This window comes from Cryptosporidium sp. chipmunk genotype I (assembly GCF_004936735.1).
Source record: "Cryptosporidium sp. chipmunk genotype I strain 37763 chromosome Unknown contig_42, whole genome shotgun sequence".
Classification (NCBI taxonomy): Eukaryota; Apicomplexa; class Conoidasida; order Eucoccidiorida; family Cryptosporidiidae; genus Cryptosporidium; species Cryptosporidium sp. chipmunk genotype I.
In genome coordinates, this window is record NW_027125615.1 from 14,354 (window position 1) to 41,980 (window position 27,627).

Consider the following 27,627-nt stretch of genomic DNA (forward strand, 5'->3'; position numbering starts at 1 on the left):
GGACGAGTAAGAATTTTTTACAAATTTAGTTTTCCCATTAAGAGTGCGCTATTTCTACGAGCTTGTGGTTTCCTGCAGCGCTGGTTGGAGGAAAGCCATCTTTGCTTTATTAAATTTGAGTTGATATTTTAATCAATAGATAAAGCGCGTAAATGTGTCTAGTCAGACTTGGACTTTTCCTTGCTGAAGCTTGGATAATTAAAGTTTCTGAGTGAAAGTTTCAAAAGAACGAAAAAGATGCATATTGCTGGGGTGAAAGTGTACGTAAATTGGAAGATATTTAGTGTATGCCAGTAGCAGAGGATAATGAAAAGAGAAATTGCCAAAGAAATGAAGGTTGCTAATTTGACGAAGGGGGCTTTATTTATAAATGTGAAAAGCCCTTGGTCAACTTTGGCGAGCTTATTCCAAGTAGGGAAAATCTTGAACAGAGACAGAAAGATCAGGATTGAGAACCCATAAGGGAGAAGGGGTCCAGGTAACTTTCTTGGTTCTTTAAATGTATAAGAGATTTCTTCTTTTGGATAGAAGCCAGCAATCTTGGGGTGGATCTTGTATGGACAAAGCTTACTAAGAGCTGATGTATCGTTAAGGTTGTCATTGATCACAATAGAAAGTATTTCTCGGTGGGAATCTGAGTGGTTAGTAGGCTCATTGCCCAAGGGATTTCCAATGATAAGTCTTAGAGCAAATTCTAAAGAGGAGCAAATGAATTCATCATTTTTGAGGTCCAAGAAAAGTTTTAGAGAGTTCTTCTCAATTATTGTTGGAATAAGTTTGATTGTTCGGGTACCAATAGTTTTATAAGGAGGCAAAGCTTTAATCTCGAAAGCAGTAAAGTATTGATAAACTGTTTCAAAGTTTAATATCTCTAAACTTGTTTGTAGCTCCAGAGCGAGTTGGAAGCTATCCAAGGTCTTCTTATAGTGAGTATTAATATCTTTAATTTGAGATTTTCCCAAGGCTAGCTTCTCACCAAGGAAAATATTAGCTCTAGCTACCTCAAACTCGGGGCTTCTCTTATTAAGAATTGGTATCTTGGCTTCTCTCGCCAAGATAGATCTACTAGAGATTTTTAGTTTTGGAATAGAGTTGGACAAATCGCTCTTCACTTTCTCAAGACTAAATGGTTCAGTGCGGTTTGTGATATTACTGTAAAAAAGTTGATACTCACAGGTATTTGGTATACCTATGAGTTTGAAAGTATTAGTATTGGATAAATCTAAAGATAAGTTTTCAAAGGGAGATCCATCTAATCTACAAAACATTATTGTAGCTAACTTTTCATCGATACTTTGGGGATTAGTGTGTTGGAATCCTTGTATCAAATAAATACCGGAATCGATAAACAGCCTCCTAGTGACAATATATTCATTCAAAACTGCCAAACTCTTTATATCTCTAAGCTTGATCCTGGAAATACTATATGCTATTTGCTGTAAAGAAAGCGGAATATCTTCGAAGTCAGTTGGTCTTCTTAAGAAAAAGTAGGCTTTAGATAAGAGTGAGAAGTTAAGGACAAATGTGTCCAAGTCTAAAATGGGATAAAATTTGAGATTCTTATTTTGCCACTCCAAAATTGTATTCATAATTTTGAGATGTTGTACATTTCTGGATCCTAAACGAATTAGCTGTGAAATTGATCCAAATAGAAATGAAATTTCCTCATAATCTATTGGCTGGTTACTTGATATTTGTTTCTTAATAATACTCAACTTATCATTAATAATCTCATTAGAGTCTTCTATTATATCGTCTTTTCCTAAAACTGAACTAATTTCTTGTGGTAAATTAGATAGTATGGTTGTTAAGTAATATAGTTCTTTTACACTTGGCCTATTTGATTTCATAAAGTATTGTCTTAAGATCTCAGAACTAGTAATCGCCAATTTAAGATCACATTGGACTAGTATTGAACCAAATATTGAGCAATTCAAGTCATTTAATGGGGTATCTAGCTTTTGAATCTTACTTCTGAAAATACTACAAAGTGAATTAGTTTCTGCCTTTGGAATATAGTTTGTTGCTAGTAACTTTAATAATAGTGCATCACATGTACCTATTTCTTGTGTGATATCACTCGGTACCTCTGGTAAAATATTGATAAATTGGTTCTGTACCTTTTTTATTAAGGCTAAAACAAGTAATGTCAAAGAAAGAAGTAGCCTCTTCATATCTCTCACAGTTTTCTATATTGCCTTATATTAATTTTTCAAGCCAGTAAATTATTAATAACTAGTTTTAAATGATTTTGTATCCTATTTTCTTTAAGAGTTCCAAACAATTGGCTTCCAAACTCCACTTTCACGAAACCCTGCTCAAATACTACCGGGCGTTGAAAGCGAAAATATTTGAATAAAACAAAAATTTTATTTATTTATTTATGCTTTCAAATTAATTCTTATAATTTTAATTGAATATTTTAATAGCTCAAGTATGAAAACTTTCCCGCCTCAGTAACTTTTTAAAAATTTTCAGCAACTATCATTTTTTGACTATAACAAAAAGGTTTGAGGGGAGGGGACAGATGTTAAGAGAGAAAGAGGAGAGCTTGAGAGATTCTGAAAGAAAGTGAGAGGTTGAGGCGAAAAGGGAGATTGTAAAAAATGGGAAGAGAGAGTTAGGGAGAGATAAAGAATGTTAGTATAAGTAAAACCTTAATTCTATCAATAATTTCTACTTCTCTATTAAGTTCAAACGGACTTACCAGGAACAAGATCCACTCAAATTTTGTGATTCTTGCCTTTCAGGCTCGCTAAACCATGCAATTCACCATTTTAAAAATTTCTCAGTATTATAAAATTTCACAAAATGCAATAAAACTAAGACTTTTCCTCCCCGAATTGTGCATACGTAATTTTTCGGTATTTATTAATTATCATCCACTTAAAATACTCCACACATTGCATTTCAGCTATACCGCCGCTTTAGGCGCCAAATGTGTGCATGCAGGAACGAATTAGTATTGAAATAGCTAGATAAAATTTAAGTGAATAAAATAGGGAGATGGGACTACCAGGGAGAGGATCGAATTTCAGGTGGATAGGATCCACACAGCAATAGATTTCCCGTTTGTACTCTTTTCTCGGGAGCAATCAATTAAAATAGTCAAAGTGAAAATTAAGCTTTTCTAAGTAGTATATACATACATGCACATTGCTATTAATATTTAGGCGGTATTTAGTGGCCAACAAGAGAATGTACTGAAGACATATTATATGGGTAAGAGAATTTCCCCGAGAAAATTTGTCTAATTTTAAGACATTTATTCCATTCTGAATTGGACTCAGAAACATGCCCCAGGTGAGATAAAGCAATAGCTTTAGTGGAGTATAGATTGGAGATTTCAATATTAAATTTGTTTCCAAAAATTAATAAATGAGAGTTGATCATTTTTGAAACATAATAATCCACAGAACTCCAGTCTTTAATTATAACGTTCCAAAAGGTGAGTAACTTATAACACCTATAAAGTAAATGGTTTAATGGATGAGGTAGAACGGATTTTGAGTCTGGAAGATGGTATTTTTTTATCAAGTTTGAAATTAGATTAATTGCACCTTGGAGATCATATTTATGACTGTTCAAATTCTCTGCTTCTTGTATGATTTCAAGAAATTCGTTGTTAATGCAGGTAACTTCGGATCCGTAATAAATTTCACCACATGAACTACATTGATATGATTCAGTTAACTGGGAAATTAGATATTCTTGATCATCAATAATAGATGTGATGTTTTCTGATTTATTTAAGTTAGAGACAGATTCTGATTTTAGTATTGGAATATTATTGCTTTTAAAGTCAAAATCATTAATATTGAAGCATTTTGAACAAAAAAAACCCTGAATAAACGAGTCTTTACAATCCTGAAAAGATTCAGTACATCTTTTACACTGACATATAAAATGCTTCGTTTTAAATAGACTTTTAATTCTGTTTCTCCTAGTATCATATAACTCAACGTAATTAATAGTAATTTCTTCATCCTTTTGAATTTTCCTATTGGCTATTAAGTCAATAGTAATAGAAGACTGATCAAGAAGAGGGTTTACACCAATAAAGTCACAATTGGGATCACAGCTGTGGTTAAATAGGCTGGAATATGAGAAAAGTCCCCATCCAAGAATACTTGGATTTAATAGAGAATTAGACAACTCTAAAGAAGTAGTTAAAGTTTTTTGGCGTGGGCCCACCAATTCTGATATTGAATTTGCATTTATATCGCATTTCAAAGGAAATTTTGGGATTCCAAAGCTGTTACTATCTATAATACATAAAACCTTAACCAATAACTTTTCTGTAACGATATCCTTACATTCCAGCTTGTCAATTTCCGCTTTCAGTTTTGGAATTTTGAGGATTTCAAGTGCTAGTTCTTGATAAACTTTCTTAGTATTCTCCAAAAACTTCTCTTGATTATCCACTAGAGAATTAATTTGGTTGATATTTGATGTTAAGTACCCTTTATTCTTCTCTCTTTGGTTTTTGTTATTATCAGCAAGTTCAAGAATTAATTTGATAACAAATCTAGTTAAAAGGCGAGATCTATCAAAAGATACTCCCACTTTATTGGAAATCATCTGCAAAATATCCAACTTAAGTATTCCACATTCAAAATGATGAATTGCCTTAAACTCCTCCATACATTTCTTTGAACAAAACTTAATTTTTTTACATTCCTGACATTCCAGAATATCTTCAGAACAAAGGCCCGATAATTTCAAATAATTAAAGCATGCATCACAAATTTCTTCCATATTATCACTAAATAGTATTCTGCAATAGGGCTCCTCCATTAATATGCTTTCTCCCATCTGTATTTCCTCTTTTGCTACAATACTCCTTCCTTTCCTCTTATCTTCTCTTATTTCAATCTTTTCCGGTAAATGCCACATTTGAAGATCGTATAAATCTCTTCTAATTAATTATATTAAAACTTTTATTTTAAATTTTTTAAGCCGAATCTAAATTATGCCTGGCGCCAAGACTCGAGACTATTATATTCGGTACCCGTGAACTCATGCAATACCGGTAAAAAAAAAATTCTGAGAAATTAACCTTAAATTAATCGTATAAATCACTTGTCTAACTAATTTCTAAAGCTCATTAATTTGAAGCTACTAATTATAATTCGTCGTGCTTGATGGATTTTTCCACCATTTCGAATTGCTCTTGTGTGGGGAATTCATCGCTGAACTGTTCAAAATCGGAGAAAACTGTGACAACAAGATCAGTAGCATTGGCTGGATCAATAAATGAAATCTCCTTAAAATCAATACTTGTTGAGTTCATAATGTAATCCTTAATATTTAAGTAGCTAATTTCTTCTGCATTAAAGTGAATAGGATTGCCTGGATTTTTACAACTGAAAAAAATTATTGATGGAATTGAGTTAGAATAAAACTCATCCTTAGGAAGGTCATTTTCACTGATATCAAAGGATCCAAACTTTATCTTTGATTCAGAATTTCCAAAAGAAATTGCATCATGTAATTTTCTAATTATCTCCTCTGTATCTATGCAAGGTTGGCAGAATGGAGTAACTAGAATAACTACCCAGTCATTTTTCTTATCTTCTAATACCATTGAATTAAAGTTATTTCCAACTAACTTTATTACTGTCTCATTATCATGATAGACGGGTATTGGCTCAGATCTTAATTTTGGTTCAATTTTATTTGACTCAATATCTTGAAGAAATTTCTTAATCGTTAAATATTCTATTGGGGTATTTGGCGGTAACAGATAAGGTCTGGATTTAGCTACAGCCACTGTTGGAAGCATCTCAGGCTCCACTAACAAAACTGTGTTCAAGTGAGATGAATGCTCTGAGGTATCTAGCCATACTACTCTGTAGTTCTCCGAAAATTCTTGTGAAATTTGAGTGAACAATGAAACATAAGGTTTTATACTCTCCTCTCCTTTACCAGGCTCCATTGGAACAAGAAGCCAAATTAGATCATATTCTACTTCTGAATATTTGACGTAATTTTTAGATGAGATTTCTCCAAACAACGGAATCTGATTAGCTTTCACAAAGTCCCAAACTTCTTTCCTTTGATTAGAAGAGCCCTGGAAAGGTATCGCATTTTCATATCTTCTTAAGCAAACAATCCAAGGATCAAAACTGCTTTTCTTTGAATCATTCTTTATAGAATCTAACTTAAATCCAGACTGAAAGATTTTGATAAAGTTTTCCTTAGATAGGCCAAATCCTAAGTCTTCCTTCGAAATTTGGTAAAACTTGCCAGAAGCTCTATTATAGTTTGCTACCTCATTAAATACACTCTGCTCTACTCCATTCTTGTAACCGTAAAAAATATATAAAACGTCATTCTTAAGTAATAAATTCTCAAGTGTTTCCTTATTAATCATATTCTTCTCCAATACCAAAACAGGAAATGCCACCTGATCTTTTAACCAATCTATTATTTCATTTTCTTCTCTTCCTCCATAATATTCTTCTGGTACCTTATTTCTAAAGAACTTCATTGCAGGATAGTCGTTTATTTGGTACTCTTCTAATATCTTTATATTTCTCTCTCCATTGATCTTTCCCACGCTAACTTTAATACTTGCCAATTCCTCATCCAATTTCTCCAATCTCTCCATTATCGTCACACATGCTGCACAATCATCAGTATAAAAGATCACTAAACAGTGCTCATTCTTTGAAATAAATTCTTTAAAGCTATCCTTATTTAACTCAGTCAAATTTCCTCCTTGAACTATTGACAAATATAAAAGAAATAAAACTGTTTTTATTGTTAGCAGGATCCTCCAACTTATTCTCATTCTTAAAAATAACCAATTTATTCCACTATTCAAGATATCGTGCTTTTGCACTATATTACAATCCTTTTAAATTATATTTTATTTTCAAATCCTTACCCTCTTTTAGCTTGAGTATTAATTTAAAAGAAAAAATAACTTTTAATTACATTCACACATTTGATTATTCATTTCCCACCTTAATAAATTCAGCCTTTGCAAATGGCGCCAACAAGAGGGGTATCGACCCCTCACTCTGAATCGCGCGCCTAGCCTTTGGGCGGGTACCTTATTATTTTTTGTATTGGGGTCAAAGTGGCTAACCCGCCTTTTTGCTAATTAAAGCGGCGGTACGGGGCAAAATGGCGGGAACTCCTGAAATAACACTATTCAATAAAATGCAGTAAATTGAAAATGCAAATAGAAAAGAAACAATGAAGTAAAAAAATGAGCGAAATTAGAGTAGTCTGAATTGAGTTCGTTAATCCATGATTCAACGTCTCGAGAATTGGACTTAATTAGACACAAAAATGATCAGAAGATGCATTTTTGCTCCACGTGCCGGCCAACCCATTTTCAAGTTGAAACAAGAAATTCCAACGTATTTCTGTTAGGTGGCGTTAGTTATCTCAACTAATACTTCTAAGAATACATTCAAAAGAATGTAAAGGCATCTCAGACCTTCCCATCCATTTGTGAAAAGTGTATCAGTAACATTTCATATCAACGAAATATTAGCAAAACCCACTTATTGTTTATGGAGAATCTCGAGCTTGATCTCGCCCATAGCTACTTTTTTATATAAAAAAATCAATTTATGAATATTATTTATACGCAAATCCCATTAAAAATCTAAATTAAGGTATAATCAAAAGCTTTATCTTGACTCTGTTACTATATATAAGTAAAAATCGTCTATAGTAGATGAAGAATTAAAAGATCTAATTGAAGTCAAAAATCCTTTCAAAACGATTTTTTAATTGGTTGATATAATACTCTTCTCTCCTTTTTGAATAAATATCACTCCATTAGAATATATTGAATTCTCCTAAATTAAGTACCGGTATGCATTATTAATATATCAAGATGTAGAACCCTGTGATTGACATAAACTCTACGGTTAAAAAAAAAAAGAGCAATGGCACCCGAGATTCGTCACTTTTCGATGAAGTTTGATCCAATAAAATAGTAAAGATATCCCAAATATTGGTCTTCGGTATCATCGGTACCCTTTAATATGCACAACAAACCAGTATTTAAATAAATAAGGGAATTAAAGTTTCATTATTAGTGTTAACTAAAAGGTCAGATTCGATTATTCTTGTGTATATATGTATTAGTAATCTTGATCAAAAACATTCCATTATCTGGTGTCCAGTATTTGTGTTTGTAATGTTGATATGAGTAATTGCACAGCTAATCTCAAGTTCATTAAAAAAACCTTAAATATCCCATTAAAGAAGCCAATTTAGTAGCAAATATAACAACACGTTATATGTGATTAGCATTCATTCCAGTATAAAGAAAATTGTCAGGTTCGCAGACATAAAGTTTCTCCACATAAATAAATTCAGTGGATTGACAGATTTTTTGCACGCTTAACTACTTAAAAAGTAGATCATCATTCATTTTCAATATACCATATTCAAGAACATACAAATCCATATAACGTGAAATAAATGCTATTTTATGGAATAATACAGAAATAATGCTCAGTACCGCTTGAGAATTAGAAACTTTTGAAACTAATTTCCCAAACGAAAAAAACTCTTTTTCCACATGAAATTTCAGTGGAAGGAGAAGAATAGAGTTGGTTGATCTTCATTGCAATATTCCAATTACACCAGATGAACAATTACATATATACTTACTAATATTTCCCGCTTAATCGTGACAAATAATGAAACGCTTTTCAATATGCCCATTTAATGGAGTTAAAAGACTTAAAATAACTTCAAATCCCAATATTCAAAAAAGAAAGGAAGAATACCAATAACCAAAAATATCCAACTTACCTCCTATCTATCTCCGAATACATCCATTAAACCACAAATAATAATTATTGATGGGATGGTTAAAATGAAGTGGCTTCTAATTTCTTAAATTCTAAAGTCTTAATTATGTTCACAATTTCCCTTCTTAACAGTGTATTCTTTTTTTTTTTACCCTCAAAAGAGAAAAAAAACAGATTGAAAGTTGTTCCCTCAGAGTTAAAAAGCTCGATATTATTTAATATTCTCGTCATTACAATCTGAATTGGATTTCAAAATCATCATTGGGATCAAATATGCAAGATTTAACTTGTTCTCTATATATTAATGCCCATTAACTCAGTCTGAATATGAGGAGTTTCCATTATGTATCGCATTCTAGATTATTGTAATAAATTACCACTACAAAATGGGATACAAAATGCGAAAACTGAAAATTCATTTACAATTTTTTTCCAAATTTTCCAAATCTCTTAATTTATCATTTTATTGTTTATTTACTTATTATTTCTCTAATTACTATTATAATCATCTCCAGACAAAGCCGCCAAAATTTTGTCTCAATTAGGCGGGAATTTCTGAGCGGAAACTTTATTATAATATTTAGATGTTATAATTGAAATAGGTTTTTTAAGACTTGGTTAAAAGGTTGGAAGCAGCACATCGTGGATTCGTCACAGTTTGTTGTGGGTTGTTTGAAAAGATTCAGTCTGTGCTCTGGGTAGTTTAGGTTACATGTTTTGATGCTGGAACAAGGTTCTGGTATGGTGTCCATGCTACCAGAACAACTGATTTCTGAGAGGTGGTCCTTGATTCCTTTGATGTAATTTTCAACGGTTGACTTTATGTTATTAATTGTTGAACTTTCTAGCTGATACCTTATCAAATATGGCAGAGAGCTGGTATTTTCTAATTCACATTCCAGGTCGAACTGTGTCTTATTCTCTTCTATCTCGACCATTCTAATTAGAATTTTGATTCGAATTTCTTTCTCGAATATGGTGAATTTGACGCTAATTAAGATGTGAATGAATGAGTAGTCTGTTGGAAAAGAGATCTGATGTTTTTCCGTAAAAGAGACCCATATATCCAAAACTCCTGTCGAAATCTTTCTCCTGTATTGTATATCCCTAGATGCTCCTTGCTTTAGGCAGAATTCTGATTTACCGTTACTTTGGTTGTTTTTTTGTCCCTCCCATTTGCCCATTTCCAGTTCGAACGTCTCTTTTGGATCTAAAATGTACTTACCATAGAACAAATCACTGGTTAGTATTTCTGCCAACTCTGTTGCTGTAATTGAGATAATACATCCAGGGAATATGTTGGCTAAAGGAGCGACATCTGAAAATGACTTCTCTCCAATATCTTTCCTACTGCTTACTGGAGTGTTTGTATTGTGTATAGTAAAACTACGAGCTTTTGAATTTGCTAAATTTTTCGCTCTCTCTAAGTCACTTAGAGTCTCTTTTCTTTCATTATAGATCCTATAAACTTTCGAGATACACTCTTCATTATCTCCTAAAACATAACTTATCCCAGCTTTTGTCACTATACAAACCTCTTTTCCTTGGTTTTGCAATTTGGCTTGAGTAATATGGTCAAAAGGAAGTACGATCCATTCCCCTTTAGAGACTTTTGAATTGTCCCCATTAAATGAGGTAGCAAAAGCCGTAGCTGCTATTGGAGCCAGGATTCTCGAAATATTGAGATTGCACCTACTCACCAAATGCAATACTAGAAGCTGCTTTTCCATGAAAATTACATCACACTTATAGGATCCCAGTCCTACTCCACTTGCACGAAGAGTACATTTGTAGCATCCATTCAACTCGTAAATTTGGCTAAAGATAGAAGTATCACTAATCAAAACCTCTTCCTCATTTTCGCTCCTAGATGTTGTATTATTATTTGAGTGATTTCCGGAATTCTCCGAGTTTAATCCTGTTGTAAAGTTCTTGGTTAGCTTTTCTAACCACCAACTCATTTAACTCCTTAATCTTCTTCTCTAACCTTCAACCCTGCTTTTATTTCCTCTCAAAATTCTCAAATTTTCCTAAATTCCATTTTATTGAAATATTTTCTTATATTGCATGCAATTTTCTGAAATTTTATTAATTTACTTTGGTGGAGCCTTGTGACATGGCTCCAAATTCCAGTTTGAGGGGCAAAAATTAATCGAAATTTGACTTTTTAAAAAGACCCTTAAATACCCGTAAAACTCGACTTTTTAAATTAATTTTTATATCAATTAATTCCAATTTTTGTCAGAATTCATAATTGCCACTCCTTATTAGCAAATAATGTAGAGTTCCTTACTTTATATGGCATTCCTCTGACCCTGCTCGCTTCTAAACTCTTCGAGTACTGGACCAAAGTTAAGTTAATTTCTTGAATTACCAAGACACACTCTTACTATTATTTACTTTGATGTACACAGAACTAATCGGCAATAGGCTTTTAGGTCCCACAAAACTTCTCATTAATCAATACATTTCCATATTTTTAAGCACATCATTTCTCTGCTTAAGCGTTTTATTTGCCCTAGTTGTACTGGGAGATTTTGTTATAAGGAAGAATAAATCAAAGAAATGTCTATTAGAATTCTTAAATTCTCATCAGGATTTGGGTTGGAACTCAAAACATACGAGAAAACTGGGTGAGCAAACCAGAATATCCTTTGGCTGTTGTTGGAGATATGAGTCAAAAAAAAGAATACATGGAAGAATGTTCGTAAATGATAGATCAATCACATTCCTCTCACCAGTCTCCATTACCAACGAAGATGAGGAGATTATCTCAAAGTATTTGTCATTCCCAGGTATGCTAATTTCAGATATCACCAGAATCACTTTGGAATATACCCAGATCTCAAGGATGATACGTAGAGGTGGGAATAAAGTTCTAAGAGGAAGTGTAACTTTTGAGATTCACAATAATAGTGAGCTTCCCTTAGAATTAATGTTTTGTCATTTCTTCCATACAAAATTTGTGTATGATTTACTTTCTAAGCTTTGTACTATAAGTTGTAGCAGAATTCATGAAACCATTTTGGGGGACAAAAACAATGCTGATTTGAATAATATTATTCATGAAAAGGTGAATTCTTTTGAGGATTTAGAAACTATTGGGAAATTGGATCGAAAGACTAAATCTATAATTCCCAATGAACCTTGCAATTTTCTCTTGTACAGTATTCAAGATAGGATTTCCATAAATAATAGTTGTGACTTGGATCAACAAAATATATATGGAATCTTGGCCAAAAAAGCAAGTAATGACTTTGAAGAATTTATTAATAAGTATGACTTTAACTCTATCCCAACATCATCCTTGTCAAATGTTTTCCCTTGTGTCATTATACCTTTAAAAGTCCAAAAAATCTTCTCAATACTCTCAAACCATAGCTTGGACAGTTCGAGGAACGTTTATCTTAAATATCTGGAACTTTCTGGGGCCTCTAATATTCAAATAGAATCCAAACCTTGCAATGGAGACTTTATGCTTCATTATGTATATAATTATGAAAAGTCTTTGAGCTTAGCAGGCGGTTTTGGACTTGGATGGCTTTCCAAAGGTATGATGAATATAAAGTGTCAGGAGGATCTAAAGCTTTATAATCTTGGTAGTGAGGTCGGTATTTTACTTTGTATTGATGTCAACTCCACTGGTATTCCTGAAAATGATGCCTTTACTGTTAATATTAGACACAGGTTTACACCTTTTACAACAATATCAAATGTTGATAGTTCAGTTAGTTTAGAGAAAGAAGTAACAAATAAGCAAGAAGACCAACAAAACAACTTTGTTCAGCTCGATATTGAATGCGATGTCACTTTTTATAGATTTTCCTTTTTCAAAAGTCCTGTCGTACAAAATGCTATTGAGCAGACTAAAAAAGGTCTCGAGCTCATCAGATCCTCCTGGAAGATGCATTACTGATTTAACCTAATTGTTTGATTATTCAATTTTATGTGGCATTGCTTTGAAGACTTTTTTCCTTCTGAAAATCAAAAAAAAAATGATTTCTTCTTAATTGGTAATATTCAATACAGAAAGATTCAACTATATATTAGGGAAATGATCATTGAATTATATTTAGTTTGAGTATTTTATTATTTCTTGTCGCATCTTAAATCATTTGTTATTATTTTAGAATGCAGTAACTTCTATTAAATTATTCACTTTCTTCATTAATTATATTTTTCAAAATTTGTCTTAAATCCAACTTCTTTGTTGTAGACTTTCTATATTTGTTTCTCTCCATCTCTTTCTTTTCTGATAATAATTTGATACTAATCTGTACCCTTTTCTTTTCTCTTTCAATTTCTTCTTTAAGTCCAACTAAGACTTTCTTTCCTAGAGATAATTTACTTTGTTCCAATTCATTCGTATTCTTTTCCTTTTCTAAATGATCAATCCTAAACTTTGCCTTTTCCTTATTAATTTTCTCGCCAATCATTTCTAAATCTGTGATATACTTTCTATGCAAATTCAAATAGTCATTTTCTATTTGATGCCGATTTGCTTCCACTTTCAGGGTAAGATTCTTCCTTTTTTGAGAAAAAACATTAATCTTTTCACTCCACATATTCTCAATACTGCTTTTAATTGATATGAAATAAGCTTCCAGCTTTTTCTGGCACTTCTCGTAAAGTCCCTTGCTAGTTATCTCTAAATTGGTCAGTGCATTCTCAAGTTGTTTATTTTCATCTAATTTAACCTTTGAAATGCAAAGATCAGATGGTAATGAACAAGTTTTATTTTGGTTACCACTACCATCATTATCCTTTTCTTTCAATTTACCAATAAAGCTGTAATTAGTTACTGTAACATTATCATCAAAGGTAGCGTCAGGGCTAAAAATAGAATCAGCCATTGACATTTTACCAATAGAATTGAAGGATTTTAATGAGTAATTACAAAGTTCTCTTTTTTTTGATTTCCCGATTAAATCGTCAAGTATCTCAGTTCCTGTTATGCATGACAAATTATCACAAAAGTCTCCTGAATTTATTGAGTCAAATCCTCCTTTAGTTTCACTTTCCGTAATTTGCTCAAATATTTTATTAATTCCAGAAAAGATAACGGACTTGGTTTCTTCCAAATCGTAATTTTCTGAAGTACCTACATTCGTTTCTGAAAAATTCTTTTCATCCAAATAATATATATTTTTGGATACCTCCTTTATCTTTGATTTTGACTTTTGTTTCAGTTTTTTCTTTCTCTTGTTTAACCCAATATTAATTATTTTTGGAGTCTTTTCCTCGCTTTCATTTGAGTATTGTAAAAACTCATTAGAATCTTGCCCTTTAATTTCTGAAATCCACATATTCAATAGCTTATCTGACCTTGAATCGGATGAATACTTTCTCTTCTTCTTCTCAATTTCCTCGTTTTCCTTTAATTCATCAAAATTTCCTAAAATAGGATATTCATTATCAACTACTGCAATTTCCATAGGAACTATTGATTTACTTTCTTCTTTCTCTATTTCAGTTTTTCTACTCTCCTCTTTTTTATTCATCATTTTCACCTGATTCTTCTGTTTATGTTGATCTTTTTCTTCTCCTTCCTCTTTTCCTTTCATCCTTGTTGGACAAGTAGTATCATTTGCCACTGTAATTATACTTTCTTTAAAAGATTTAGGAGCCTCCGTTCTTTTTGTTATTGGAGTAAATACCTCAATAGCCTCCTTTTTATTTCCTTTTTTTGAAAGATCTTCCTTTTCCCTAAACTCATCACTTTTTTCTGACTGGTTCTTACCAAAAACTATGTCCCTTACAGTATTATAACTAACTCTTTCATAAACTATATCCATTTTTAGCTCATTATGTTCTTTGTTAAATCTTCCTCTTTTCAGCCCAGACGCTCTCTTATTTGTCTGGTCCAATGTTGAGAATGGGAAAGTAACCTTCTTTGCTTCTTTTCCCTCATGATCTTCTTTAAGAGTATCACAAACCTCCAATTTATTATTTGCTAACTGTTTTTCATCTGAATTTGGTGCACGTTCAATTTCCTCATCTCTTACCTTTGCTAAATTCACTTCTCGATCTCTTTTTTCATTTGCTTCCTTTTCTTTCTTGAAATCTTCTCGTTTCTTCTTTTTAAGTTCCTCTTCCTTTCTCTTTCTTAACTCCTCTTTTTGCTTTCTCTTGCTCAACTCTTCTTCTTCTTCTCTCTTCTTTCTTTGCTCCTCTTCTTTCTTCTTTCTCAGCTCCTCTTCCCTATCTTTTCTCTTTTTTAAATCCTCCTCATTTTCTTTTATTTTTCCTAATTCTTCTTCCTTTTCCTTTCTCTTGCTCAACTCTTCTTTCTTCTTTCTCAACTCTTCTTCTTTCTTTCTGTTAAAATTTTCTTTTTCCTTTCTCTTTCTCAACTCCTCTTCTTCCTTCTTTTCCTTTTTAAGTTCTTTCTTTTTTCTCAACTCCTCTTCTTCGTCCTTTAATTCTTCTTCCTTTTCCTTTCTCTTCCTCAACTCCTCTTCCTCTTCTTTCTTCTTTCTCAACTCTTCTTCCCTATCTTTTCTCTTTTTTAAATCCTCCTCATTTTCTTTTATTTTTCCTAATTCTTCTTCCTTTTCCTTTCTCTTGCTCAACTCTTCCTCATCAAACTCTTTTCCTTTAATTTCTTTCTTCTTCCCTCTTTTAAGATTAATTGACCTGTTAAAAGTAGAATTTACTACATTATCGTCTTTTTCCTCTTTCTGATGATTATCCAATTCGTCTATAATTACAGCCTTTACTTCCTTTTTTATCTCCCCTATCTCTGCTTCTGCATTGTGGCATTCTAATTCAAGTAAACCGTTTCCATCTTTATCTATTTTTCTTCCCTTAACCTTCAAATTTCTCAAGTTTGTTTTCTCTTTGCTCTCTTCTTCTATTTCATCTTCTTTTAAGTTCTTACTCCTTAGTCTTGATTTATTACTCTTATAAATTTTATTCGACTTACTTTTCTTACTTCTAGCCATATTTTTATCATCTTTTCCTGGCCCCATTTGAATGTCTTCTCCTCCCTCTAACACTAAATCTATATTTGGTACTTTTCCTGAAATTAAAGAATCAAATTCTTCATTTTTATCTAGTAATGCCGGATTTGAAATATTTATAGGTTCTTCTTTGAACTCTTTTGTATCAAGGTTCAAATCTGATTCTGAACTATCTGAAGAAATATAGTCATTCTTGATCTCCTGGGTAAGTTTCTTCTGTTCATTGATTAATCCAATTATGATTACATCCGCCTTGTTCTTCTTTTGAGAATTTTCCATAATATTCGAATCTAATATCATATTCTCGCTCTCTAATTCCTTAACTACTAGATTGCTGCTCCTCCTATCAGAATCCGCTTGACTACACTCTTTAGATGAAACAAAACTAACCCTTCTAGCTTTTTCATCAATTTGTTGATTATATAAATTATTCTTGCTTGGAGTTATTTTTGATGTAGCAATTGACATCTTAACATTCTCAACATTCTTATATCTATTCTCAACGCTTTCTAAAATGATATTATTATGATCCATCCTATTCAATTCTTTAATTGAAACTATTCTGGAATCAACTATTGATACTTTTCTTGAAGGTGTTTCTATATGTTTCATTCCTTGAATCTTTTCAATTTTACTCGCTTTAAATATACCCATTATTTGATATGCTTGTTCCTCATCTATGCTCAATGATACTTTAAGTATATCATTCTTCATTTTTGATTTAATCTGTAGATTCTCAATGTTGGTTGAAAATATACCCGTCCAACTCTGTTTTATTTCAAGAATTTCACTAAAAACTATATTTATATGGAGATTACTCCTATTATCATCATATACAACCGACTGAACAGTCCAATAGGGTATTTCAGCTGTTGAAACAAATGGCTTTAGATCCTTCTCTTCAGTATTTCCCATCTCAATTGAATGTCTTGGCTGATTACTATAGCATTCATCTTCATCAATATCACTATGAAATACTATACTGAAAGCACATATATCAATTACAGTTACCAATTTAATCTCCAAACCTTGCATCTGAATTAAAACCCCAGACAATGACCAAATATTTTTTCCATTTCCATTACACGTTTTATTCCATGGAGTTAACAATCCTCTAAAGGAAAAATCAAAGTTCTCTGTTCCAATATATCTTAGCTGTATCAATCCTTCAGGCCATAATGACCTAAATACTTCAACAAAGCTTAATTCTTCATTTTCACCCTGAGAGCAGCCCCTTCCATAGTTTGATTTCTTTAAAACCCTCCAGATCAGTTCCCCTAATATAAGCTGCAAATCAAAATCAGGGCATGACAAAAATCTTTTAATACATATTTCCATAAGTGCAAAAGGCAAATAACAGTTAGATTTCTGAATACTTGAAATTTGTTGTATCATTGTGTAAGTCTCTGCTGCATATCTACTGGATAATATGAAGCTATGGCCTATATATAAATATTCCAAAACTCCATTGCAGTTTGATCTTTTCGGTTCAATCATTGTTAATAGCTCGAACAAACTATAGATGTACTTTTCAAGCATTACCTTATCTTTCATAAACATTGGAGTTTGCTCACTAATATTCTTTGCTTGAGTATCCTCTATATCCATTTTGCTGATTTCTAGATAGTACTCATCCACCCATGACATAAAAAACCCTGTAATATTTCTTAACAATGTAGCAAATTCCAACTCTACCACCTGATTTTTCTGAGATACTGAAACTATTGAATAGTATACATTCATGAGTACCTTAATATTTTTTTCATCAATATCGTTGTATCTCAAACTTTTATACTGAATTAATGTCCAGATAAATCTTAAACAGCTATTGCAACAAGACCAATTGTTGTCTTTTAAGGAGTCTCTCAATATCTCAAAAATTTTTTTATTTAAGCCTTTACTTATCTTTGTTTGCTCATTTTTTTCCTCTCTTTCCAATATTTCAACTATCGCATCTTCTATAACAACCCATAAATCCTCGTTCTCCTTTACTTTCTCAAGCTTCTTTTCAAGCTCTAGCTGCCAGTCCATTGATTTCAACGGTCATATATCTAATTCTATTATTTTCTTTCCTATCCTCTCCGTATTGAATTTACCAATTTATTACCTTATTCCAGTTTTCAATTTTCTTCTTTTTATTTATTTATCTCCCCAGCCTCATTCTGCTCTTCCCTTATTGCATGCATGCAATTCATATTTACTTTCCATATACCGGTGTGTCCACATGCAAATATTTTTAAAAAATAAATAAATAGAAGAAATTTTTTGATAGGAAGGAGATAAATTTAATTATTAATTTTGTAAAATATATATAATAGCTAGTTTTGTTAGACAGCTACCATTTTGTACTCTGGTTTTAGATAAAAAAAATAGTAAAAAAAGATTAGAAAATCAATTATAATATATTTTACTAGGCAAAAGTACTATTTGTTAATTATAATTAATGCCATATTATATTTAGATTCATTTATCACTTCAAGAAAATGATTTTTTTTATTGAGACTTTCGCCCTCCTCCCATGTGGACAGATGCATAACCAGTTGGTGGCGCATCATCAACAGGGAGCATTAAGTGTTCAGCATCCGACTCTACAATTATGAAGTAATAGTAAGTAATTTATAGACAATTAAATAAATTCAGCACATCCAATAACTTACCTAGAATTGCAAGCTTTTCAGAATCAGTCAAAACTGAACCTCCTCCCATGTCTTGACTTGCAGAGCCTAAAGATTTAGAAATAAATTAGTTCATTTTAACTTTTCGGTTAATTAATAAAAACTTACCATCAATTTCTGCAGGGATCTCAACACTATCCTCCTCACTCTCCTCGCCTTGTGGTGCAGTCAAAGCATTTTGTGCTGCCATTGCTTGCTTTTGAATAATCTGAGAAACTGGCTTTCCATTAATGGTAAGGAATGGTTTGCCTTGGCTACTATCCTTGATCACAATATCAATTCCAGAAGGCTTTAGCTCACCAACATTACTTCCAGCAAGTATATTTTGTTTCTTTGAGATTGCTGGTAATTTTCCACTTCTTACTCCAGTTTTTTCACATAAAACCATTTCTGTAATTGCATTCATCCAAGTATTTCTCATATTCCTGTTCTTTGTGCATACATTGTAGCCTATTCCTTTATCACTTCTGATTCCAAAACATATATCAGAAATGCTATCCAATGGTAATAAAATAGATGTTGATGATAAGGTTACAATAGGTAATTTTCCACGAAATAGTTGGAAATTTCCTTGGTGAACGATACCTGAAACTCTCTCCAAAGCATCTGGATCTCCTGGAATTAGCTGTCTGTCTAATAATCCCTTTAACCCCTCTCCGCATTGGCCAATTTGTTCATCATCTACGCTCAAAAGAGAGCTTCTAATTGTTCCGACCAAAGACTCTATATCGCTTTGTGTGTATCCTTTATTCACTAACTGATTAAATACTGACTCTGACAGTCCAAGGTGGGTCTTTGCTCCTCTAACTAGTGCAATAGATGCAAGGAATAATGCTACTATTGAAATTCTTGCCATATTCCCAATCTTTTCAATCAATAATTAAAATTACCTGTAATTTAATAAAATATTTAAATTCCTATTTCTCTCACTATTTTATCCAAAAAACTTAACGCAGTCAAATAAATACAAAATGCAGTTATCCTATACCGGCATTCATGCAAATTATTTTGAAATTATGTATTCAATTTTACATGTGGGCATGTATACATGCACTACAAAATAAATTTGTACACATGAAAATAAAAATCAATATTAAAAAAAAATTACTCGGAATAGAGTAAAACGGGTGAATTAAGTAAGCTATAGATTATTGATGGTATTTGGGCTTGGCGTTTGAAAGGGGAGAGGACATAGATTTAAGGCCAGAGATACAACTTACAAGAAAAAAGGAAATATTACTTCATTACTTAAATATAAATTAATTAAAAAATTATTAATAAAATAAGCAAAATTCATTTAATTATTTATTAATATTTTTAATATTATTTGATAATTATGGAAATACAGTCAGTGAAATAAAAACAGGAACTCAAATAAGTAAAGATGTCAACAAGAATTAAAATTTTCCTGTTAACTGTGTTTTTCATTGAATTATTTAATGATTCAATGTCACAATTTACACAAAACTTGAAAATAATTGAATCAAAATCTGTATGTCTAGATTCAGATATTTACGATCCAGAAACAGATATGTGTTTGGCGAAAGTTAATGCAATAAGTAAAAGTTGTCCTAAAAATTGTCAGAAGTTTGGTCATCTCTGTAAATGCATAGATGAAATCTCAATACAGTCAATTTGTCCAAGTGAATATGTTCTCTCTCCAAATATGAAGAAGTGTATCAAAGTTGAAAAGCTCTCACCTTCAATAGAGTGTGGGAGAGGATTAAAATGGTCAGAAAGTAAAAATATATGTGTTGGAGTAAAGTTATCAGCTCCAGAACTGACTTGTAGTAAAGAAAATTCCATGTTAATTAATGGAGTTTGTTTGACGTATACTAAGAAGGGTATTCAAAATGTTTGTGAAGATGGATTTATTATTAGGGAAAAAAATGTAACGGAAAAGTCACAAACTATCAAGTTAAATACAAGAGGAATTAAAACTGGACATCAAAATAATAATGATGAATCGAAAATAAGTACAAGTTACTGTGTAAAAGAAATGAGCTCACCTTATACTTTAGAATGCCCTGACGGCTTTATTTTGGACAGAGAAAGATCTTCTTGTATTGCTCAAATTTTTAGTGATCCAGAACCTAAATGTTTACCCGGCTTTGAGTTTGATAATAAGTCTGAAACTTGTATAAATAAGTCATTAGAAGAGTCTTCCAGCAGGTTATGCCCAAAAGATTATGTATTAGAGGGTTTTCAGTGTGTCCAGTCATCTTTTGTTAGCCCTGAGCCACGGTGTAGAGAGGGTTTCATTTTTAGTGTTGAAGATGCAGCATGCATCAAAGTACTACGAGAGCCTCCGTCATTTAGATGCCCTTCTGACTTATATATTTTTGATGGTAAGCAGTGCGAATTAAGAAAAACGGAGAAGCCCACAATAATGTGTGGAAATGGCACTGTTTTGGATGAAAAGATACAAAAATGTGTCAAAATTAATGTAATGCCAGCAACAATGATTTGTTCAGGAGGAAGGCAGTATGACGAAGAAAAAAGAAAATGTTATGTAATTCAAATTCAAGAATCTAACAAAACTTGCTCAAATGAAGAAAAGTATGATCCAAAAAAAGATATTTGCATCAAATTTGAGGAGAAGAAACCTATTAAAGGCTGTCCGTATGGTTTTAATCTAAATGAATTAGAGCAAATATGTGTCCAAGAAAACTTTGAAGCACCCAAACTTTCTTGTAAGGCTCCTTTTTCCTTAGTTGGAGGGGATTGCCTACATAATGCTGAACTCCAACCTGAATATGTTTGCCCTGAAAATTTCGAGTATAATGCACAAAATTCTCAGTGTTTAATGCAGAGCACTGTGCAACCTGAAAACGGGTGCCCTGAAGATTATAACGAGTATATTGATAAGTGTATTAAACAAATAGAGAAAAATCCAGTTAGTGTATGCCCTGCAAATTCAAAGTTAAATACAATCACGAATGAGTGTTTTATTTCTAAAAAGCCTTTAAAGGAGTGCCCTGTTGGGTTTAAGCCAACTAACGATTCTGTTAATCAGTGCATTCAAACATTAAATCAAAATAAATCTCAAGTTATTCAAAGTAACCACAACAACAACAACAGACATCACAGTGGACATAATCACTCTTTCTTTGGGGATTACTACAGTAATCATTCCAATATAAGAAGTTTTGGAGATGTAGGCAATGGGCAGGTACAAGCAGTTCAACTATCAAATCCTAATAGAAAAATAGGGGATCCCAACTTAAATGCTTATCCTCAAAACATTAAAACTGCACCTAAACCTAGAAGGTGAATATTAATTAATAAAATTTATTTGGCGCCAAATGTTCATAAATAATTATTAAAGTTGAATCACCAATATTAAGACCAATTGATTTTGGTAAAAGATTAATGAATATACAAGGTTCTAAACATTTTATTAATATAATTCTATGATAGGTAAATAATGCTTAAAAGGCTAGTATCCGGGAACGAAGAACAACCTGCAAATAAGACTCTATATTGCAAGAATTTGAATGATAAAATCAACAAGAAAGATCTCAAGATACTACTATTTGAGCTTTTTATTCAATTTGGTTTGATTGATAAAATTACAATAAGGGGGGGAAGCCCATATAGGGGCCAAGCATTCATTTTGTTTCAGGATTTAAATTGCGCAATAAATGCAAAAAACAGCATTAATGGTATGAATGTACTAGGGAAACCTATACATATAGAATATGCAAAAGAAAACTCAATTTTAAATCCTGGACCAGCGGAGAAAAAGAGCTCAGGATACACATTGGGACCAAAAATGCCAGAAAGCAAATAAAATATAGAATTAGAGATATTACATCGAAACGCAGCAAAAACATAATTCTATTAAAAACAACTTTTTCTCACGACGGAATATTCTGGTTATTATTGGACATTTTTGCTCAAATTCTCCGTATTTTCTGTATCAATTTTGGCAATCTTTTGAGGGATTCCTTTGGCTGAATCCAACAGGTCAGTAGAGCCAAAACCTCCCTCGCCTCTAGTAGTTTTGTCCAATTCATTGACAATACTAAGGCTGATTTTTTCTCCATTGAAAGAAACGAGTTGGAAATATCTCTCACCCTTTTTGACTTCGAAATCAAAGTTTTTAATGTTATCAACCGGTGCCATGAGTTCACCTCTATATCCAGCATCAATTAATCCAACAGAGTTGCATAGTCTAATAGGTGACTTTGAAATGGATGATCTTGCAAATAAGAGGTAGCTAACTGGCTTGCCTTCATCAGTATGAGCTGCAGCTTTGAATCCAAGCTTAATGTACGCAGTTTCTCCTGCCTTAATTACTTGGTCTTCAATTATGAAAAGGTCAAGTCCCGAATCACCATCGTGAAAAGTTGTATGGCTTTTGTAAAGCTCTTCAGCTACAGGGCTCAAAGGTAATAAAGATAGATGCATGTTTCAAATAAAATTTAAAATAATATTTACTTATTTACCAATAATTACTTAAAAAAGTAAATCTTTAAATTTAATAATTAGTATTTATATAATTTTTTTTTCTCCAAAGGGAAGATATTTACTTAATTTATCTCTATAATTAGTATACATTTCTATTTGTTCTTACGTTAAAAATACGGCGTTTTGGCGGCAAGTCTCCATGTGGGGAATGTAAACAGGCACGAAGAATTAATTATTAAAGGCGAGGGAGAAAAGTAAAAATATAAGTGATTAAGGTTTAAAACAAGGTGCTATAGTATGAAACGAAAGTATGGATCCTGCATTTTCGAGTAGTGATCTAGTTGGATTTAAGGGCCAACAATAATAGTATTAGTGGTGATAACTAAAACATTCTAGCGGTTATAAGTGGAGTATTACATGTCGTTCTTAATGTTACGGATAAGAACCTTTGTAAGGCTTTCCTTTGCGTTGAAGTTTATTTCATTACATTGGGATTCAACGTATTTGGATACGAGAATAACTGGAAGAGGATTTGGAGGGTCAACCTTTTTAATTGATTCTGTGTCAATAGGTAAGGGAGTCTCACCCTTGAGTTTTCTCTGTTCATTTTCAATTCTTCTCCTTTCTGCCATCTGTTTTATGAGGTACTGTTGCTTGTTATAGTCTCTATGCCCTTTGTAGAGTTTCTCTTGTTCCATTGATAAAACATCGATAGATTCTGCAAGATTCAATAGAGCTTTGTCGTTTATGTCGAGGGATGTCTTTGTATTGATTGATAATTCAGAATATTCAATTGTGGATTGAAGCACATCTGAGGTTATCCAGTCAAGCAGAAAGGCTTCAGAAAGAACTGGGTATTTAATATAAATTGGAACCTCAACAAGTATATCCTCAAAGCTAGCATTCTTAAAAATATGGAAGTTATCTTCATCATCTCTAAGCTTGCTTGCATATTCAGAGTTCAAAGTAAAAGCTTTAAAGGCATTTTTCTTTCCCTGAATGAGTAAATCAGGATCAATGCTCAAAAGAATGGCGTTTTTACTCTCAATGTTATTATAATATGATAGTAATGTAGATACAACTCCATAATCTTGGAAATCATCAAGACGTATGAGTTGGTACCATCCAAGTACAAAACAGTCTGAACGTATTTCATGCATAAGTTCAACCATTGCAGCCTGATATTTGTCAACTTCCTCAACGAGGCGTTCCTCCAAATCCAGCTTTTCTGATTTATCCAACTTTCCTCCACTATAGTTAGACATAAGAGACGGAAGTAGGTCTTCTCTTGTTGGAAGCTGGAAAGACGTTGTAATCTCCAGCTTATTACCGTATTCCATACCAAGCAATTGCCCCGTAGCGTTCATTTGTGAGTAGTTCTCTGTGCAATGCTTAATAATCCTTAAAATAGCAGAAATGTCAGCCTCTACTGACGAAACCGTTGTTTTTGCTGACGAATGTTTATAGTGAGACGATCCTCCTACACTTCCAATTGTGTTTCCACTGTTAAAGCCATAATGCTGATGATGCCCAGCTCCTGATGTTAAAGAGCCCTGTGAAAGCTGTTGGTTTCCTAACTGAGACTGAAAATATCCAGATCCTTTTCCACCTGAAGTACTTGAGGATCCAGCAGACTGCTGAGCGTCCTCTTTTAAATCCTTCTCTTCAGTTTGTCTGCTAATTCCCCAACCTACATGTTTCGTTGTTTGAGTGGCTCCTTCCATTGGATTAGAACTCAACCCTATTAAGCCGTCTTTCCCGATCATCTTGGCAAATTCTTGCTCCTGGAGCCGTAGTTCTAATTATTTTTATCCTTGATTCTATGCAAATATTAAGGTTTTAAAAAATAAAACCTTGTTGTCAATTTAATATTTCCTCCCCTTTTTTTCAGTCAGTCAATTAAAACAATATTAACCTTTTGGCGCCATAGCGCCAATATTCGAGACGAGTATATTAATATTACCGGCTAATTTATATAAGTTAATTAGAAAAGATAATAAGAAAAATTTTAAAATTATAATCGAGTAAATAGTAGATTTGCATGGGTATGCTGTTATCCTAAAGATATATATAAAGCTAGGTATTAAATAGAATGGAATGTAGGCACGCAGGAAGATCAACTTCAACATTGTACAAATATTCGCTGAAAAAGCACTCGTTGGAGATCTGTTTATTTAGACTTAGGTTTTTATAGAGTTGGTTTCTTGTAGAGATCCTCTTTAGTGTGAGATGAGATGAATCTAGCTTGTTGAAAAAATATAGTGAAATTTGAGCTAGTGTTACAAAATCTTTATTTGAGTGTTTTGTTGTCTGAATTAGGTTAAAAATTTCGGATTTAAGTGTCCACCAACTTTTATATCCTTTTTCTGAGCTTGAGTTGACTTGTTCTAGATAGCAGTTTGGGTGGTATTGTTGAATAATGTGATTTGAAATCGAGAAACACAGAGAAAGGTTATCAATGACATTAATTTCAATGGTTCCACTTAATGGGTTGTTTTTTCTTATGATATTAAAAGTTTCAAGAACTTTACTCAAAATAGAGCTCAAGATTACCTCCCTAATATGGCAAGAAGAGCAGCATTGTTTTCTTTTTTGGGGATTGTTTTCATTAGACTCAGAAATATCACCTTCCTGACTACAATTTGCCAAGGATATGAGGAGGTCTGATAATGCAGGACGTGATAGCCAAGTCAAAACATTATCATCCTTCCAATTACAGTTTATCAGAGTGTTCGCAATTTCTCTGCAAATTTGGAACATTACCATGCGAATATTTGAGAAATATGAATACTTTGTGATCATATCAAACATAGATAATATGAAAGATGGAAACAGACTTTTTTTTCCAGACCATAAAGCTTCATTGATGCTATTTTCGTGAGAAAGATTTTTTGTTGTAGCATAATTTTGAGCCTTTTGAGAACTCTCAGTATTTTTATTGATAAGTATTGAAATGTTTTCTGGTCTACAGATTTCAGTTATCGACTTAAATGTCCTTATTAAAATTTCAAAGTCATCCAAATCTATACATCCTGTTGAAATAGCCTCCCTGATCTCTTGTATATCTGGAATTTGACTGATCAAAGAATTAAAGTTATTTTCTTTATTATAATCAAAATCTATTAAGCAAAGAGAACTTCTGGAATTAATGGTGCCCAAAATTCCAGACTCTATTACCTCCTTAGTAACTTTCTTTTGGTCTTCATTTAGTAGTTCATTTGAATCTTGTACTACTGAAGTCAGCACTGTAATAAAGTCCACTATAAGATCTTCATTTTCTTCAAATAAACTCAAACCCCTATCGTCTACATTCATTTAGATAAAAGGATATAACCTTCTATATAGTCAATATAAATCAATAAAAATTAATTTTCTCTAAATTCATTTATGTATATTAATTAATTAATATAAAAAAATCAGCCACACTTGGCGGGACTTTCGTGCATGTATACATGCATACATGCAAACTTCAGGCTAAGTGGGATGAATTGCTTTTTTTAGAGTTTTAATAATAATTTGATGGATTATTCTGGATGTTTTTTGTGGGATTTCTGGATCGTGTGAAACAACATGTACTGGCCAGTTTATCATGTTATTGACAGTATTTGCAATTATTTCATCTTGAAGAGTTTGCAAGAAGTCCCTTGTTTCAGGCTTTATTCGGGATTTCTTCATATCTGCCTTAAGTAATATGGGTATAAAAAGTAAGCTAATAGAATCTTCATTATTACTTGGAAGATAGTATAGTGGAAAAGGACCATTTTCAGAATCTTCTTCCTCTTCGTTAATTATAACTGGAGCTGGGAAAAGACCGTTGGAATGAAGCTCAAAGATATATGGCAAAAATAGATTGTGACCGCACAATATTATTGATTTTCCTTGTTTTATTGCCTTTTCAATGTCAACTTGAATACCTTTAGTAATTTCTCTCGAATCAATCAAGTAGTTTGAAAAACTAAAATCATCACTTTCTAAAATATTGCTTATCTTTCCATGGTAAATCCTCAATGTTTCCTTAACGGTATTTGTGGAGACAACATTTGGGATATTCAAATAGTGTGACAAATCAATAACTACAGAGGACTTGTTTGAGTTTCGTATCCCAAAAATAAGAGGAACAATTGCAAGCTTTGAGGTAAACATTTCTTTCATAACTTTAATCTCTTTGCTGATATCTCTGTTTATTGTTAATAGTGCATTCTTTGCAAGTATATCCAAGAATTCATCCTGATGCTCATCAATGTTAAACTCTGAAAGAGTGTCTAGGATTTTATCTATTTGATCACTATCGTAGATCTGGCAGTTAAGAAGTAGTCTTCTAATGTTAAAATTGTTTAGAGTTAACATATTTACTTTCATCACAAATTTGGTTATTTAAAATTTAAAGAAGTTTATGTTATGTCTGAATTAGCCTTAATTAACACATATAAGACCATTTATCTTCAGTTTAACATGGCTTATAAGTTCCTAGAAATGCTTTATATTTGTGTGTGTGTATGAATAAGTTAGTTATTTATACTCGAAAAGCAATTGAAATTTTTGGTGTTTTAATTGAAGCCTAATATACCAGAAAAAAGTATCCTGATCTTAACCTATTTCAGCATCTTAAACACCTAATACAAACAGTATTCCAAAAGATATCTAATTCACAAACTAAATTCTCACCTTTTGTTGTTATTTTCTGCCTTATTTAATTTTTTCTTTTTGTAATTTTATTTTTCTCTTGCATTTCAAGATATTATCATTCTTAGTCCTATACAGGTACCGCTTCAGAATAGTTTGGCGCCAAAT

General features: G+C 32.3%; 13 protein-coding genes across 13 annotated transcripts; 3 read left to right on the top strand and 10 right to left on the bottom strand.

Annotated features, from left to right (window-relative positions):
• Positions 1-158: 158 nt before the first annotated feature.
• ELE39_003156 (uncharacterized protein) lies at positions 159-2,174 on the bottom strand (the record flags this gene model as incomplete). The annotated part of the gene is made up of 1 exon (XM_067346218.1): positions 159-2,174. The coding sequence occupies one exon, from the start codon at positions 2,172-2,174 to the stop codon at positions 159-161; it is 2,016 nt and encodes a 671-aa protein (XP_067200113.1).
• Positions 2,175-3,180: 1,006 nt separating this feature from the next.
• Positions 3,181-4,896, bottom strand: ELE39_003157 (SET domain with MYND insert; the record flags this gene model as incomplete). The annotated part of the gene is made up of 1 exon (XM_067346219.1): positions 3,181-4,896. One exon carries the CDS (start codon positions 4,894-4,896, stop codon positions 3,181-3,183), a length of 1,716 nt encoding a protein of 571 aa, XP_067200114.1.
• Positions 4,897-5,125: 229 nt separating this feature from the next.
• ELE39_003158 (disulfide isomerase plus ER retention motif) lies at positions 5,126-6,796 on the bottom strand (the record flags this gene model as incomplete). Its single annotated transcript, XM_067346220.1, has 1 exon — positions 5,126-6,796. One exon carries the CDS (start codon positions 6,794-6,796, stop codon positions 5,126-5,128), a length of 1,671 nt encoding a protein of 556 aa, XP_067200115.1.
• A 2,577-nt stretch (positions 6,797-9,373) lies between these two features.
• Positions 9,374-10,747, bottom strand: ELE39_003125 (putative low complexity; the record flags this gene model as incomplete). Its single annotated transcript, XM_067346187.1, has 1 exon — positions 9,374-10,747. One exon carries the CDS (start codon positions 10,745-10,747, stop codon positions 9,374-9,376), a length of 1,374 nt encoding a protein of 457 aa, XP_067200082.1.
• Positions 10,748-11,190: 443 nt separating this feature from the next.
• On the top strand, positions 11,191-12,702 carry ELE39_003126 (uncharacterized protein; the record flags this gene model as incomplete). Its single annotated transcript, XM_067346188.1, has 1 exon — positions 11,191-12,702. One exon carries the CDS (start codon positions 11,191-11,193, stop codon positions 12,700-12,702), a length of 1,512 nt encoding a protein of 503 aa, XP_067200083.1.
• Positions 12,703-12,937: 235 nt separating this feature from the next.
• On the bottom strand, positions 12,938-17,779 carry ELE39_003127 (putative low complexity with coiled coil regions; the record flags this gene model as incomplete). The annotated part of the gene is made up of 1 exon (XM_067346189.1): positions 12,938-17,779. One exon carries the CDS (start codon positions 17,777-17,779, stop codon positions 12,938-12,940), a length of 4,842 nt encoding a protein of 1,613 aa, XP_067200084.1.
• Positions 17,780-18,490: 711 nt separating this feature from the next.
• On the bottom strand, positions 18,491-19,279 carry ELE39_003128 (A surface with 2 conserved cysteines; the record flags this gene model as incomplete). The annotated part of the gene is made up of 1 exon (XM_067346190.1): positions 18,491-19,279. One exon carries the CDS (start codon positions 19,277-19,279, stop codon positions 18,491-18,493), a length of 789 nt encoding a protein of 262 aa, XP_067200085.1.
• A 528-nt stretch (positions 19,280-19,807) lies between these two features.
• ELE39_003129 (oocyst wall OWP3) lies at positions 19,808-21,697 on the top strand (the record flags this gene model as incomplete). The annotated part of the gene is made up of 1 exon (XM_067346191.1): positions 19,808-21,697. The coding sequence occupies one exon, from the start codon at positions 19,808-19,810 to the stop codon at positions 21,695-21,697; it is 1,890 nt and encodes a 629-aa protein (XP_067200086.1).
• Positions 21,698-21,850: 153 nt separating this feature from the next.
• On the top strand, positions 21,851-22,216 carry ELE39_003130 (U1 small nuclear ribonucleoprotein A; the record flags this gene model as incomplete). The annotated part of the gene is made up of 1 exon (XM_067346192.1): positions 21,851-22,216. One exon carries the CDS (start codon positions 21,851-21,853, stop codon positions 22,214-22,216), a length of 366 nt encoding a protein of 121 aa, XP_067200087.1.
• An 89-nt stretch (positions 22,217-22,305) lies between these two features.
• On the bottom strand, positions 22,306-22,836 carry ELE39_003131 (deoxyuridinetriphosphatase; the record flags this gene model as incomplete). The annotated part of the gene is made up of 1 exon (XM_067346193.1): positions 22,306-22,836. One exon carries the CDS (start codon positions 22,834-22,836, stop codon positions 22,306-22,308), a length of 531 nt encoding a protein of 176 aa, XP_067200088.1.
• Positions 22,837-23,249: 413 nt separating this feature from the next.
• Positions 23,250-24,602, bottom strand: ELE39_003132 (eIF3 gamma P40 with JAB PAD domains translation initiation factor IF-3 subunit 3; the record flags this gene model as incomplete). The annotated part of the gene is made up of 1 exon (XM_067346194.1): positions 23,250-24,602. One exon carries the CDS (start codon positions 24,600-24,602, stop codon positions 23,250-23,252), a length of 1,353 nt encoding a protein of 450 aa, XP_067200089.1.
• Positions 24,603-24,912: 310 nt separating this feature from the next.
• On the bottom strand, positions 24,913-26,151 carry ELE39_003133 (uncharacterized protein; the record flags this gene model as incomplete). The annotated part of the gene is made up of 1 exon (XM_067346195.1): positions 24,913-26,151. The coding sequence occupies one exon, from the start codon at positions 26,149-26,151 to the stop codon at positions 24,913-24,915; it is 1,239 nt and encodes a 412-aa protein (XP_067200090.1).
• Positions 26,152-26,310: 159 nt separating this feature from the next.
• Positions 26,311-27,183, bottom strand: ELE39_003134 (phosphoglycerate kinase involved in diphosphoglycerate synthesis; the record flags this gene model as incomplete). The annotated part of the gene is made up of 1 exon (XM_067346196.1): positions 26,311-27,183. The coding sequence occupies one exon, from the start codon at positions 27,181-27,183 to the stop codon at positions 26,311-26,313; it is 873 nt and encodes a 290-aa protein (XP_067200091.1).
• Positions 27,184-27,627: the final 444 nt, after the last annotated feature.